Source organism: Kwoniella newhampshirensis, chromosome 9 (assembly GCF_039105145.1).
Source record: "Kwoniella newhampshirensis strain CBS 13917 chromosome 9, whole genome shotgun sequence".
Lineage (NCBI taxonomy): Eukaryota > Fungi > Basidiomycota > Tremellomycetes > Tremellales > Cryptococcaceae > Kwoniella > Kwoniella newhampshirensis.
Genome location: NC_089963.1, coordinates 228967 through 244239, shown reverse-complemented (window position 1 = coordinate 244239; position 15273 = coordinate 228967). Strand labels below are relative to the sequence as shown.

General features: G+C 50.5%; 4 protein-coding genes across 4 annotated transcripts; 2 read left to right on the top strand and 2 right to left on the bottom strand.

The window, feature by feature from the left end:
* Positions 1-42: 42 nt before the first annotated feature.
* Positions 43-2620, bottom strand: IAR55_004788 (uncharacterized protein; the record flags this gene model as incomplete). Its single annotated transcript, XM_066947884.1, has 8 exons — positions 43-272; positions 340-382; positions 436-696; positions 766-1227; positions 1280-1365; positions 1415-1591; positions 1651-1717; positions 1775-2620. 8 exons carry the CDS (start codon positions 2618-2620, stop codon positions 43-45), a joined length of 2172 nt encoding a protein of 723 aa, XP_066801343.1.
* Positions 2621-3015: 395 nt separating this feature from the next.
* IAR55_004787 (uncharacterized protein) lies at positions 3016-4581 on the top strand (the record flags this gene model as incomplete). The annotated part of the gene is made up of 4 exons (XM_066947883.1): positions 3016-3231; positions 3298-3396; positions 3473-4380; positions 4470-4581. The coding sequence occupies 4 exons, from the start codon at positions 3016-3018 to the stop codon at positions 4579-4581; spliced, it is 1335 nt and encodes a 444-aa protein (XP_066801342.1).
* A 376-nt stretch (positions 4582-4957) lies between these two features.
* On the bottom strand, positions 4958-10607 carry IAR55_004786 (uncharacterized protein; the record flags this gene model as incomplete). The annotated part of the gene is made up of 18 exons (XM_066947882.1): positions 4958-5143; positions 5207-5279; positions 5339-5487; positions 5552-5622; positions 5678-5741; positions 5847-6058; positions 6120-6331; positions 6389-6498; positions 6562-7066; positions 7130-7803; positions 7857-8015; positions 8067-8350; positions 8404-8548; positions 8606-8842; positions 8896-9021; positions 9080-9289; positions 9344-9523; positions 9591-10607. The coding sequence occupies 18 exons, from the start codon at positions 10605-10607 to the stop codon at positions 4958-4960; spliced, it is 4614 nt and encodes a 1537-aa protein (XP_066801341.1).
* An 844-nt stretch (positions 10608-11451) lies between these two features.
* IAR55_004785 (uncharacterized protein) lies at positions 11452-14874 on the top strand (the record flags this gene model as incomplete). Its single annotated transcript, XM_066947881.1, has 10 exons — positions 11452-11550; positions 11723-12067; positions 12133-13030; positions 13088-13161; positions 13217-13324; positions 13392-13703; positions 13763-14035; positions 14095-14574; positions 14633-14707; positions 14770-14874. 10 exons carry the CDS (start codon positions 11452-11454, stop codon positions 14872-14874), a joined length of 2769 nt encoding a protein of 922 aa, XP_066801340.1.
* Positions 14875-15273: the final 399 nt, after the last annotated feature.

Genomic DNA, 15273 nt, shown 5'->3' with positions numbered 1-15273 from the left:
CGAGATAGTACGATACTCTCTGCGATGTAGCACCATGACTTCTTATCCCTCTTTGTAATTCCCCACTTCATGCTCCCACAATTTCTGACAATCCACATTGGCACCCAACTTTGCACACATGAGGAACGCTCCGCTCAACTTCCTATTGAGTGAATACGTCTCTTGAGGCGGTGGGGTCAGCCTGTGCTTCAACATGATTGGGATAAGGGCCCGGACCGAGTCTGTGATGGTCTGCTTGGCGAATGGATAAGGACCCTTATGGCAGAATGGACCTGGACGAGGAAACTGATTAGCGAAAATTATGATTATGCAAATTGCAGGAAAGGCGACGTTACTCACTCGCGACGAGTGCCATCGAGTCCAGATGAGCTTCGAGCATGACCTAAGCTTGGAGATCAGCTGATCCAGCCTGGACTTCCGGTAGATTTTGCTCACATCCTCTTCTTCTCCAGTCAGATATCCCAAGTTCAAGCTCTCCACTCGCATCGCCTCCCTGTCGCCTACCAGAGCAGACTTCAACAACCTATACCAGCCATCCATGAATTCTTTGCTATACTCTCGTGAAGCTCCAAAGTCGATGAGCTGTATCTGGTCAGGAGACGAGGAGTAGAGGAAGTTTGCCCAGTTCGGGTCGGTCTGCATGAATCGGAAGTGGAACAGTTCTTGAAGACACAGTCGAAGGATGTTGTATCCGATCTGTTCATATCGCAATTCGGATCAGCCAGCCAAAGGAATAGGGAGGAATTTCAGATTGGTGTCACTCACCCTATCTCTGGTTTCTTGAGAAAGGTTCTTCACTCTGCTCAGGGGTTTCCCACTCATCCATTCCGTCGTCAACACTTTGCCTGTAGTACCCTCTTCTATGACCTTGGGCACCACAAAGAACTCATCCCCCTTCAAAAACTCCTCGAACCTCTTCCCAGAAGCAGCTTCCCTGACATAATCACACTCGTCTTCCAGCTCTCTTCTCATCACCGCGATCGTGTTTTGCAGATAGAGACCCTTCGGCAAGAGGGCCGAAGATCGGAGTAAGAGAGAAAGATTGGAGAGGTCCGATTCGATAGAAGAGGCTACGCCCGGGAATTGGATCTTGACGGCGACAGGGGTAGAGTCGGCTGCAAGGGTCGCTCGATGGACTTGACCGATTGAAGCAGAGGCGACGGGAGTGCGATCGAAGGACGAGAAGAGAGATTGCCAATCTGATCCGAGCTCTTCTCGCATGACCCTCTGCAGTACATATCAGACAATGCTCCATCACAATCACTCTGCAGATACTCACCTCCATCTGCCAGTCAGGCATGTAGTTCGCATGCGCCTGAACCTGATGTAGCACCTTTTCGATCTCAGGTGGCAGCATATGGTTATCTGCGCATACACTCAGCTTATCCTACACAGATTGGATCTCTTGACTCACCTTGGATACTCATGAATTGTCCCAGCTTCAATGCAGCGCCTCTCATCCTCCCTAGTGTGGATACCAGTCGTCGGATATTCGCATCACTCATGAAAACACTCCCTTCACTTCTGTCTCCTCCGGTGGACCGACGTATAGTCTCGCTAGCTGCTCCAAAGGACATTGAGGCCGCAAGAGCTATACGTCAGAGTCAGCTATTTTCGTGTGCTGAGACACTGAACGATTGATCGACGTACAGCCATAGTGGAACAGTCGGCCTAGTCGTGATGAAGGGACTTTGGATGCACGGAGTATCACAGGGGTCTGCACGATTGCTCATTCAGCAAATGGAATGACGAGTGCGATTCGGGCTGAACTCACATCATCATCCTCTACGTCCAAAGCTACTGGGTCTGAGTTTGCTGGGCCCAGAGGCGAAGTTGATTCTGGTAAGTCCAGCACAGAAATGTCTGGGATGCCACTGGGGTGTGAAGATGTGGTAGGCGATTCTATTTGGGAGGTCGTCGCTGTGTGCTGAGCAGAAGCTGCGGTGGAAGGCTGCTTTGGCGTCGTAACGGATGATATGGGCTCTGGGGTTGCAGAGCTAGCCGCTGACTGTGCATGAGGTTTCGTCGACGACTCTGGGACCATTACTGTGGATGAGGCTTGTTGGACCGAGATCGTTTTCGCGGACGACTTGGGCTGAGCGTTCGTCCCACTCTGAGCAGGTGACGAGAAAGAGATGAAAGGCAGGTTTTCTGCCTTTGCTGGTTTGCGCGATAACGATGGTTTCGGTTGAGATTGGGCCTGTTTCTTCACAGCGGGGGCGAAGATCGAGCTGGGCTTTTGATGCAGTTCCCCTCTACCTTGATTGGCTGGATGTGTCCCTGGAGCAGGAGGAGGGTTCTGACGTGGTGACGCTTCGATCATCCGATCGAGAGCTGATTTCGGTCTCTGTCTCGCTGGAGTATCCCCCCGTCGCTCATTGACTTGATCAAGTCGTGTCGATAGTGTCTCCTTCTGTGGGAAGACGCCAACATTTGATCTCGATTTCTGGGAGGGTTGCTCCTGCGCTCGTTCTTCCTGGACAGGTGAGGTTTCTGGTTGGGGATCGATCTCTTTTCCTTTTCCTCTTGTCAATGTCGGGGATCTGGCCGACATGGTTGCTACCTCTTCCAGCTGTATGGTAGCTGATCGGGCCAGTACCCTGATAGCGGCGGACAGCATATCGGTCTGACTCGCACTGTCGTGTCGTGGCGCTTGTTGTTGCTGACCAACCTTACCACACTTGAAGCTTCAGCTTTTGAATTGTCAAATGGATCGCATGCATGGTCGTTGTCGAATCGAATGATCGTGAGCGGGGCTCCAGGATTCTGTTGTGATCGTCTTTTTGGAGATTGTATTTCGGAAGTGCCCGGAGGAGAGAGAGAGAGAGAGCATGGAATCGAAAACCAAATCACTCGGAAGAACCCTTGGGTTCGTTCAATGGTCTGTTACAGCAAGTATAAAGAGACTGTGCACCCCTGCAGTCCGAGTTGTCGGCCCTCCCCTCCCTCCTTCCTTCTCCATCCCGCCTCCGACCGCCCTCCCTGGAAAGATACAAACACCAGGAACCGCCCAAGATGTCACTGCGAACCGCCGCTCTGCGTCGGACACCTCGACCAAGTTACTGCAGCTTGGTCCGAGCTCCTGCCCCAGGACCCATACGAGCGTACTCCACCGTCAACCAAAGTGCGGGCAATGGCTTTTCCACCAGGTCGAAGGCATTGCTAGGATGTGCTGGGACTGGATTTGCGATTGGACTCGGCCTTGAGATTTACAAGGGTTACTTGAATCAGGTGTGTCCAGCCGGCCAGGCAACGTTAAACGTCCCTTTTTAGCTGATGCGAGTGCAATCAATTCAGTCACTGGTCAAATGCGACATGGTACCAGCGGTAGACTTCATTGAGACGAAGGGATACCCTTATGAGCCTGTTGATGCTATGGAGAAGGATGATCCGCAGGTGGGTCGGCCGGCTAATACTGATACATCACATACCTCCCAGCTGTCCGAAACTGACAAGTTGAACCACGCCGTAGAACCCGATGCGTGTGCGTATGGCGACCTGGGTCCGAGAACTCCAAGATCACATCGTGAAGACCATAGAAGAGATCGAGGCGACATCTACACCAAACGAGTTTTCACCTTCTCCCGAACCCGCCAAGTTCCTTCGAGACGCTTGGATCCGACCCTCTGGCGGTGAGGGTTCGTCTTGTGTCTTGGCCGGTGGTCGAGTGTTCGAGAAAGCCGGTGTCAACATCTCGATCGTCCACGGGATGTTACCTCCTCAAGCTCAACGTGCCATGTTACCCGATCATCCATCCTTACCTGAGCCCACCGGGACGGTCCCCTATTTCGTGACGGGTCTATCAATCGTGATGCATCCCAGGAACCCACATGTGCCGACTGTGCACCTCAACTACCGATATTTCGAATTGGAAGATCCCGACACTGGGAAACCGAAAACATGGTGGTTCGGCGGTGGTTCGGATCTGACACCTTCATATCTCGACGAGGAAGATGTCAAACATTTCCATTCGACATTGAAACAGGCTTGTGATAAACATGACGAGCGATATTGGCCCGACTTCAAGTCGGCCTGCGACAAATATTTCTATATCCCCCATCGAGGCGAATCGAGAGGAGTTGGCGGATTCTTCTTCGACGATCTGACCACATCGTCACCGATCCATGCTCCTCCAATTTCGACCCTCCCGGCCCCCTCCCAGGATCAGATCTTCGATTTCGTCAAATCCGCTTCGGGAGCATTCTTACCCGCCTACGTGCCGATCGTGTATAAACATAGGAACGATCCTTGGACAGAAGCGGAGCGAAGATGGCAACAGTTGAGAAGAGGTAGATACGTCGAATTCAACTTGGTCTATGATAGAGGTACCAAGTTCGGACTGAATATCCCGGGCGCTAGAGTAGAGAGTATCTTGATGAGGTGAGTAACGCAGTACAACTTTGCTCCTCACCCATATACTCCCGATGCCAGCTGACGCCTCACCTTTCTCGCCTCCCCTCTCCACCCAGTCTGCCAGAAACAGCTCGATGGGAATACATGTCCCCTTTGGGAGCTGAAGGCTCCGGGACTCGAGAAGCAGAATTGATGGAAGTGCTCAAAAACCCCAAAGATTGGGTTTGAAGGGACATCCAGTAGAAATATACAGTGCATGGGATGGCAAACGGAGAATAACGGTTTCAAACATAGCATTAGGATATGCAAAAACATCCTCAACTCTGCCAAGTCGATTGATCACGGGAGAAGGTGGTCCTGATTTGATTCGTACTTTACCGACCGCAAAGACGTCGTGAATTAGCAACCAAGACTGCATCCACGCAAGCGAGTGAAGAGCAATGGGTCTGTATACCAGCTAAAAAGCTTCATTGTTGTAGAATCTACTCATTGTCCACCTAAATTCTATACAACAACCGAGATCCCAGAAAAGTGATAACAAGACATGCGTGTGGACCGGAAATGATAGACAATTGCAGGAAGACTAGAGAAGACAGACACTCGATCACGCTACGACAGTCGCCAGTGTAGGAGGAACGTTCTCCGCGTCTTCCCTCCTTCGAGCAGGCGTAGCTGATACTCTCCCTGGAGTCGGAGGAATCTTGCCAGGTGTTGGAGGTACGCCTGATCTCTTTGGTGGTCTCGCTTGCGTCCGCAGATCTTTGTTATCAATGGCGATACTCTTCGTACACTATCTCGAATAAATCAGCGAATGATCCAGCAGCAGCACTTGAGAACATAGATCAACACTCGCATTTGAAGTCTTGTAAATACCGACCAAACGATGAGCCAATTCAAACATATCATTTCGGAGTGAGATGACAATGCTATCGCACAGATCAGTAATTCGACGGGTCATTCGGAGAATCGACTTCAGACAACTTACAATTGCGCAGCTTGAGTCTTTGACTGGATGTAGTTCGCAACAATGGACACGTTCTTGAAGTCCAACGCGGCGTCGATCTCGTCCATGAAGTACAAAGGAGTGGGCTTGAAGACATGCAGCGCGAAGACTAGAGCAAGAGACGCGAGAGTCTACGTATCCAAGTCGTCAGTCATGATGTCCGTTCGTCGCATTCATCTCATCACGTCAACATACCTTCTCTCCGCCTGAAAGGTTGGCAATAGCCCGCCATGATTTCTTGGGGGGCATAATGGAAAGTACAACGCCTAACACGCCATGTCAGCGAACGCATTTATAGTTCAGGGTGGCAGAACGACTCACCCTCTGAGAAAGGATCCATACTGTCAATTAATTCAATCTCGGCATTACCTCCCATAGTGATCATCTGCAGCATCAAATCAAATCACATCATCAGCTTAATCATTTTCTATCTCATGAGAGAGCTAGTCACGCTGCGACCCATCTTTCCTGTACAGATTACCCAACTCACCTGGTACATTTCCTTCAACTTGGAACTGATAGCTGTGAAACCGCTCATGAATTCATCCAATCTGACCTTCCTCAACTCGTCGTATCGCTTCTTGGCCGAGTCCCTCGCATTGGTCACCGCCTCCATGTCTCTTGCACGATCCAGGAATTCGGCTTCTCGTTTACGATACTCGGCCAGAATGTTCAAATTCGGTCGAGCTTTTCCAGTCTCCTCTGCGAAAGAGAATGATTTCAGCAATCTCTTGCTCCATCTCTAGATTTCCTCTCGACTTACCTTCAAGCTCTGTGATCTCAGCATTGAGCAATTCCTTGTCCACCTCTTGAAGTTCGTCCGGCGAGTATTCGACAAGCTCAAGCGGATCTCGCTTCTGTTTCTTGGGTTTCTCGACCTTCTCTCGTTTCCCTCCTTCGGCTTCCGCGTCATCATGGGGCTGGTCTTCCTCCTCTTCCTCCTCCTCCACCTCCTCATCTTCTTCTTCCTCCTCGCTGTAAACCAGGAGAGGTTAGCTCATATCATGGGATCAGGTGAACTGCTAAACTCACTCGATGTAGACTAGCTCAAGCTCCTCGTGCCTCTTTCGCCAATGTCTGTACTTGTCCTTACTATCCTTCTGGATTCTCGCATTGTCCTCCATCTTCTGCTTGATGTCCATCTAATTACAAAGGGGACATCTGTCAGCGTTGCGCTTTGTGCATTGATGATAGGTTAAGTTTACCTCTAAAGCCCGGAAAGCATTGATTCCCGACATCTTTTCATCGAGATCCTGCTTACTCTGTCCAAGAGCCTCTTTGACATCTTCACAGGCATCCATAGCTTCTTGCACTTTCTCTTTGATCACAGCCAGATCACCAGAACAAGCCTGTAAATCGCCTTCGACGACTTCCAATTCGGTGTCTACTTCCTCCAGCTTGACTTTGTTGCCATCGATGCTCTTGGCAAGTTTCTCCGCATCGCGCTCAGCCTTGGCTTGGCCCACTTCGGCTTTGGTGATGGATTCATTGGCCAGATCGAGGAGACCCTTGGTCGTCGATACCTTTGATTGAATAGCTCGTAGTCGAACACCGCCGACTTCCAAGATCTTATTTTGAAGCGCCTTGATTTGCTCACTGATGACCGAGGATTTCTCCCGCAATTTGCCAGTTACCTCGGTCAGAGAAGCGATCTCAGAGTCCAGTGTCTTGATTCGCTTCTCGTCCGCAGCATCTGGCTTGTTCTGAAATCTTGTGTGATACCATGTCAGCTACGATCTCAACCTAATCTTGCCCGCCCATTATGGTACTCACTGTAGCTCGGCTAGTCTCTTCTCGGCCTCGGCGATCCTCTTTCCAGCAGTCTGCACGTCCAGCTCAAGTTTCTCCATTTCAATCTCGATCTCCGGTAATCTCTTCCTCAGTCCCGCAATCTCCGTCTCCGCCGCTTTTCTCTCCGCTTGGAACGACGCCAATTGTGCTTCCGCATCACCGCTCTCCTTCTCATACCTTGCCACCACCTCTGGAGCTACCTTGTCCGCTGTAAATCTCGAAGACATACCTCCTCTCGACACCCTTGTTCCCCCTCCAGACATGGTACCGGAAGGATCGATGAGTTGACCAGCAAGAGTCACGACTCGCCATCGCTTTTTGCCGTAACCTATTCTTTGTGCTTGAGCAAGGTCATCGGCGACAAGCGTGTTCATTAGACCTTTGTAGAACGCAGGAGCGAACCTTGGGTCTTTAGGCTTGATGAGATCGAATAGACGGGGGACATTCTCGGGCGTTTCGATGCGACCCAAATCGCGAGGAGGCAGCTTTTCGAGGACCATGAACGATGCTCGACCAACATTCCCCTTACGAAGGTGTTCAATACAAGCTTGACCTTGCTCGACGGTGTCGACCACGAGGTTGTGGAGCGCTCCACAGGCAGTCGTCACAGCGATATCGTATTTGTCGTCAATGACACCCAAGTCACCTAGTCGTCCCTGACCGTGTCATGTTAGTGTTGTCGTCTGTCTCATCACGAATTGGGACTTACGTGGAATCCTTTGACTCGACCTTGATCTCTTAACTTGTTCAGACTGCTCAGAACGGCGTTCTCGCTCTTATCTGCTGCTAGTGAAGCTTTAGCCTCATCGGCCTTATGCCTTGAGGCCGAAACTTTGCTCCTGAGTTGCTCCCACTTCGACGACATGCTCTGTTGTGGTCGGTGAGCTTCATGCTATCTCAGCATGCTGCAGGTACTCACCTCAAGTTTAGCCTCGCTGTCTGCCAGCTGCCTTTTCACCTTGAATGCCTCCTTCTTCAACGCCGCATACTCCTCTTGCTTTGAGCCATCGCCCTCCTTCAAGGATTGGAGGTTGGCCTTCGCTTCCGCCAGTGCTTCTTGGATACCCGTAGCTTTCTGAGCAAGCAGATCGCGCTCAGACTGCGCTACATCAATTGCGGATTGTTTCTCGCTGATTTTTGCAGTCCAAGGTTCCAGTTCACGTTGCTTAGCCTCGATCTGGGTGGTGAACACGGCGGTTTTGTCTATTGTGTCGAAAAGTCAAGGTACGGTCATGGTTTCAAAACATTTCACTCACCCTTTAAACTATCAACGACCTCTTCAAGTTCTGCCTGCTCTGATTCAAGCTTGTCTTCCAAATCTGCGACCTTTTTTCGATTTGTCTTTAGCTCAGCAACATAGTTCTCAATAGAAGCCAGGGCCTCTGATTTGGCGTGACCATCCTGTCGAGGACAGTTGTCAGCTTGGCTGCCATCTTCCCAGATCCGCTTGTATCTCACATCAACAACAGACTTCTTGAACTTCTTCTGCTTGGTCACCAGATGCTTCTTCTTCTCCGCTAGACCGACCTCCTCCTTCTCAAACTTCTTGGAGTCTTTGACAAGCGCATCGGTGAGTCGCTTGACTTCGTCGAATGCCGCAAGCTTCTCATCGTATTCCCTCTGTAGGCCATCAATTTTTGCGAGATGATCAGCATTACGGTCCTGTTCTTGAGCAAGCTCGGCAGTCAAGTTTTCCTGCACAATCTGAGTCAGTCATGGACATCCATGAAGCCGCCATGAGCACTTACAATGGCCTTGGCGGTGATCTCGATATTATTCTGGAGCGTGTGCATATGGAACTGCCATAGGAGCGACTTCTTCCTCGTCAACTCATTTGCGTCTCGGAGATATTCCTCCGCTTCGCGTTTCTTGTCCTGTCAGATTTGACAAGATCAGTGATAACGACTCCATCGTCACTCTGCCAGGACTCACTTCTAGAGATGCCTTCTCCCTTTCGACCACTCTCAACCTGTTCATCTTCTCGCCTCTTTCCTCATTCAGCTGCTCGACTTCCAAAGATGCCTGCTCGATCGGTTCTTTGTACTTCGTGGTACCAATGATGTCTTCGAGGTATTCGAGCAGACCGTCCTCATGCTCGTTCTGTGCCTTCGCTTTCATCTGAGCGATAGACTCGACTTCACCCTATACCCAAAAAGTCTGTTAGCTATGATCGAATTGGACTGAAGGCTAGCTTACCTGCAGAATAAGGAAACGATTGTGATCAAGATCAATGCCTTTGCCCTTGAGAAGAGTGGTCACTTCGGTGAATGAGCTGGTTCGATCGTTGATGGTGTACTTCGATGAGTTATTTCTGAACGCTGTTCGTGAAATGACAATTTGCGAATTGGGGACTAGTAGAAAATTGTCGACTCCAGGCTGTTGGAAAAGGCAGAAACGCTTGAGCTATAGTAACCGAACGATGCCAACAGGTGAGCAGACTTACAAGGTCGACGATCTCCCTGAACCAAACCTCCACTGAACAGCTGTCCAAACCTTCCTTGCCTGCCGAGTTGTGAATGAGTTCACTAAGCTTCCCTTGTCGCATCTTGCTTGCTCGGTAGCCAAACACAAACAATAACGCGTCGATGGTATTGCTTTTACCACTACCGTTGGGACCAACGATAGCTGAGAAAGACTTGTGGAATGGACCGATCTCTTGGCGACCAGCATAGGACTTGAAGTCTACCAATACGAGCTTGTGGATTGTCAACCGAGGTTTTGGGCCGGAGGGTGCAGGAGGTGGTGCCGGCATGGACACGCGCGGTGGACGAGTAGGAGCGGGAGTCGCTGGTGGTACCGTGTTAGAAGATTTGGAAGGGGTGTCTTGTCGAATAGTAGTATCTTCTTCCTTGTCCTCGTCCTCGCCAGCGTCCGAAGCAGTAACCTCATCTTTGACTCCGTCCGGTGAGTTTGCCGGTTGCGATGATGGTCTGGGCGTCACGCTGCCGTCTTTGCGGGGTGTCGGGGTAGGAAGGTGTGACGATAAAGCACTTGTCGAAGCTCTTCTTCCGTTCAAAGCATTGTGCAGCTCCTCTTCAGCATCTTCATCGTCATCGGACGAGACTACTGTCTTCTTCTTCCCCTTGGATTTTGACGGTGGTGCAGCCGCAGCTTTCTTGCCTCTCGTCTTCGACACCACCTCTTCATCTTCATCCTCCTCCTCTGCTTCCAATTCCTCCGTAAGGGGTGCCGGCGCAGATGGAGATACGACCTTCGTTTTCTTCACTGGCACAGCTCTCGTCTTGCCAGCTGCTCCTCTTCTTGCTTTGGGCTTGACATCATCTTCTTCCTTTGCCTCCTCGTCATTGTCGTCGCCTGGGGTTCCCTCATCTTCACCGTCGTCCACCTGAAACTTGTCCGAAGGTGTAGGAGACGCTACAACCTTCTTAGCTCTCGTAGAACGAGTAGGAGCAACGATCGAAGCACCAGAGACTGCTCTGGTTGTTCTTCGAGGTGGCATCTTGTGTCCAGAAAGGTGATGAAGTACTCGACCGGGGTATATGCAGGAGAAAGACGATGCAGTTGACGTGAATGTTGGCACGGTATGATTGTCGATTTGTTGTTATTTATTTTTGTTGTGGCAACAGAGAGCAAGCGCGTCTCCAATGAGGCAAGTCAGCGCGTCGTGGATGGCATTGATCGGGGTTTTGAGAATTGTGGCACATAGGCCACCAAAGGTGTTGCGGTGGTCTCTTTCTTGTTGAGTCCACCGTCACGCACTTGTCAAACTGCAACGGCTGACAGGAGCGTGTACACTGAGGTGATGATCATCATGTCATGGGAGGGAAGAGCTGGCATGACTGTATGATCGTGCGATTCGAATTCGCGCACAGTTGCCATGCCCAGAGGCCGGGCGGGGGAGAGCAATGGTCATAAGTGGACTTTTCGTCCCGATCCCTGCGGCTCGGGCATCTACATGTCACCTGTTATTCTCCCAGTTTTCTATGCAAGCTCATAGGGGTCTTTGCCGGCGATTCTGCTGTGAAGACGCATGAAGCGACTTCTCCTTCCTCTCAGAACACAAGTAGCACTTTTACGAGCCTAATTTCATCAAGCGCCACAAAAGCCAAAACACTTGAGTCCAGTCAAAGTACATTCAAATCCCATCCACTGGTGCAGTGCAACCTATATACACTGTACGTTTTCTTTTGTTCGCTGTTCTGTCTCTTGATCCTAACACTCGTTCATCTCGTTGGTATCGCTCGTCACTTCCATATACGGTCTCTCTCACTTCAAATCGAAAGCCGGTATCGTCAATTGTATATATCATCGAGAACGGAATTCGCGTCACAATCGCTTGAAATATGGCCTGGCAGCCATCGGAGCAGGGGCTCCAGGAAGTCTTGGGCATGCTGAGAGATACTTCCAGCACGGATTCAGAAGTACAAAGAAACGTTGCTCAGGTGAGCGAGCCCTCCTGGATCATCTCGATGACATCGCAAAGCCTTTATCACGAGGACCTTTCGAGTCATGCAGTAGGACTATAGCTGACAGGAAATCGCTTCTTTCCACCTTTCCTTCTGTTCTCCTTTCACGAAATCCTCCATACTACACTCGACCTCTCAATAAGAACAGCGGCTCGATCAACTCCGCTTCGTTCCAGATTTCCTCGCGTATCTAGCTCATGTTCTTATCCACTGTTCCACTGAACAAGACTCTCATCGAGCCGTCGCTGGTCTGCTCCTGAAAAATGCAGTAAACCAACGCTCGACGACCGCGACGAATGAGAATGATGCCCGGGCTCTGAACTATGTCAAAAATTCTGTCCTCACAGGATTGGCGGATCCCGATCAGATTGTTCGACAGACTGTGGGAACCGTCATCACCAGCTTGATCTCAAATGATGAGCCAGGAGGATGGCCAGAGGCTTTGGACACCTTGACAAAAGGAATGAGTTCACAGGACTTGAATGTCGTCGAGGTGGGTAGCTTCTCGATTGGCCTCTCGCGCGGGAGTCCCTTCTGATGCCATATGGCCGTTCACAGGGCGCTTGCAACTCGTTCGCAAAGATCTGCGAGGATGCTCCTCACAAGCTCGACTTTGAAATTCAAGGTCAAAATTTCTTGGATCATCTCGTTCCCCAGTTCATTCAAATGACCTCTCATGGTGGCGCCAAGATCCGACTTTACGCACTCCAAATCCTGCAATCCCTCCTAGCCATCCGGATCCCTGCTGTCAGCGCCAATCTCGACAACTACATTCAAGCCCTGTTCTCGAAGGCCGCCGACGAATCACCGGACGTCCGTAAATGCGTATGTGCAAGTTTGGGTCTTATCCTCGGTTCAAGACCGGACAAACTGGTCCCGGAGATGAGCAATGTAGTGGATTACATCGCCTATTGTACTCAAGATGATGATGACACCGTTGCCTTGGAGGCGTGCGAATTTTGGTTGACTTTCGCCGAAGACTCGAACTTGAAAGATCAATTACGACCATATCTTCCCAAGGTCGCTCCGCTCCTACTCAAGGGTATGGTCTACTCTGATTGGGACATTGCTGTTCTCGACATCGATGAAGTGGATGAAGCAGTCGCGGACAAGGAGACAGATATCAAACCTCGAAATTACTCGTCGAAGGTGCACGCTTCGCACGAAACTAACGACCCTTCATCGTCAAAATCTGGTGCGGGACATTCAAGGGAGGCTCAAGACAAGGCGTTTGATGAGGACGACGAAGATGAGGACGATGAGGATTACGATGACGACGAAGAGTCGAGCGAATGGAATATCCGAAAATGTTCAGCTGCTGCGTTGGATGTTATGGCTGTTTCTTTCGGCAATGATCTTCTGGAGATCTTGCTTCCGCACTTGAGGGACCGACTTTACGCCACTGATTGGGTACAGAAGGAGAGCGGCATTCTTGCATTGGGTGCCATCGCAGAAGGTGAGTCACTCAATCGTTGGAGAAGACCGGGATGCATACACTGACATCGTCTGGTAGGCTGTATGCAAGGGTTGGAGCAACATCTTCCTCAACTCATTCCTTTCCTATTACAAGCGCTGGATGATCAGAAGGTGAGTGTCTCATGACTAAATGATTCACTGGAAGCAGGCTGATTTAGGCGTCCAGGCTCTTGTCCGCTCCATCACTTGCTGGACTTTAGGACGATATGCTAGCTGGTGTGTTCAGGTCAACCCAGAGGACAAGTCACAGTATTTCATTCCTACCATGGAAGGCGTGAGTTCTCAGCCTCCGTTTAAGATCATCATGCTTGGTGCATAACGCTGAGCAAGCTTCACTGCAGCTGCTTCGGAAGGTCCTTGATGGTAACAAACGGGTTCAAGAAGCTGGTTGCAGCGCTTTCGCTACTCTTGAAGAGGAGGCCGGCCAGGAGATGGCTCCCTTCCTCGAGCCCATCCTCCGTAATCTCACCTTCGCTTTCTCCAAATACCAGCAGAAGAACCTGCTTATTCTATACGATGCTTTGGGCACACTCGCCGACTCGGTAGGGAGCGCTCTGGGCGGACCTGGTTACTTGGATATCCTCATGCCACCTCTTATAGAGAGATGGCAGAGGTTGTCGGACGATGACCCAGACCTTGTACCCCTTCTCGAAGTGAGTGATTGCACGCTCTGAGCATGATGGGTGATACTGACGTCGCGACCCCGTTGCAGTGTCTTTCATCCATCTCCATCGCGGCTGGCGCAACCTTTACCAATTATACCGGGCCCGTCTATCAACGATGTCTCAACATCATACACACGACACTGACGCAATATCAGGCTTTCGAACAGAATCCTGACGAGATTGATGAGCCTGACAGGACATTTATTGTCGTTTCACTCGACTTGTTGTCTGGTCTCGTGCAGGGCCTTGGCGAACACATGCACACGCTCATCAGGGACGGTCAACCTCCTTTACTCCACCTGTTGGCGATGTGTCTGATGGTGAGCTTCTCGTACACATTTAAGTGTATCAATGACGGCAGCTGATGGTCTACTCGCAGCATTTCGAACCCCCAGTTCGCCAATCCGCCCACGCTCTCCTTGGTGACATGTCTATGACATGTTTTCCCCTCATCAAACCTGTTATCCCTCAACTTCTCCCATCCGTGATCGAGCAAATCGTTGTTGAACCCCCTGCAGACTGCATCAGCGTGTGTAACAATGCTGCATGGGCTGTGGGAGAGATCGCACTGCAGTACAATGGCGACTCTGCTCCTCTGGAACCATTCGTCCCAGCCCTCGTTCAACGATTAGTTCCTATACTTCTCAACGCTAAATCGCCCAAGTCGTTGACAGAGAATGCAGCGGTGACGATTGGTCGACTGGGTCTCGTTTGTCCTGCTTTAGTAGCTCCTGATCTTAGTAATTTCGCTCAGGCTTGGTGTACTGCTCTGTGGGAAATCAAAGATAACGACGAGAAGGACTCGGCGTTCAGGGGTTTCTGCATGATGATCAGCGCCAACCCCGAGGGTATCCAGAACGTGAGTTGAGTCAACGGAGTTGTGATCTCGCACAATCTGGCTGACAAGAGGCATGTAGAGTTTTGTCTGGTTCTGTAATGCTGTCTGCAAATGGCAACACCCTTCTAGCCAGCTTGACCAGATGTTCAGGACTGTGAGTGCATTGTGGTCGACGGTACACGAAGGCTTCATGAGACTAATTCCGTCGCTACCCAGATCCTGCAAGGCTTCAAGACTGGTTTGGGAGCCAACTGGGATGCCCAAATGAACAACTTCCCTCCCGTCATCCGACAACGTCTTGCCGAGCGATACGGTGTATAGACGATTGGGCAACGTTTTCATCTTCCGTCGAGCTTGCGTTCTCATGACTTTTGATCCGAAATCCCGTACATTTTACATAGGCAATCCTGCATCTATACCCTTACATAGTCTTTACATAGCATTTTCCCGTCGTCTTTTCTCTTCTCATCCGGTAGATAGCATGACTTTTTCCACTGTTCTTCACGATGAATCTGAACGTAGGAGGCAGCAGCATGAAACACAAAAAGTGCCACATGATGACGGGAGTCTTGTAGGGTTGGATCGGCGTTTCGGCAATTTCAATTTCAGTTGCTTAAGGCGTGGTGTGGGAGAGTTGTGGAGAGGTTTCTTTTGTTCAACGCATCTGTCGAGAAGGTGATCACCAAAAGATTGAACCTGTTCATGATTGTATTCTCAAAG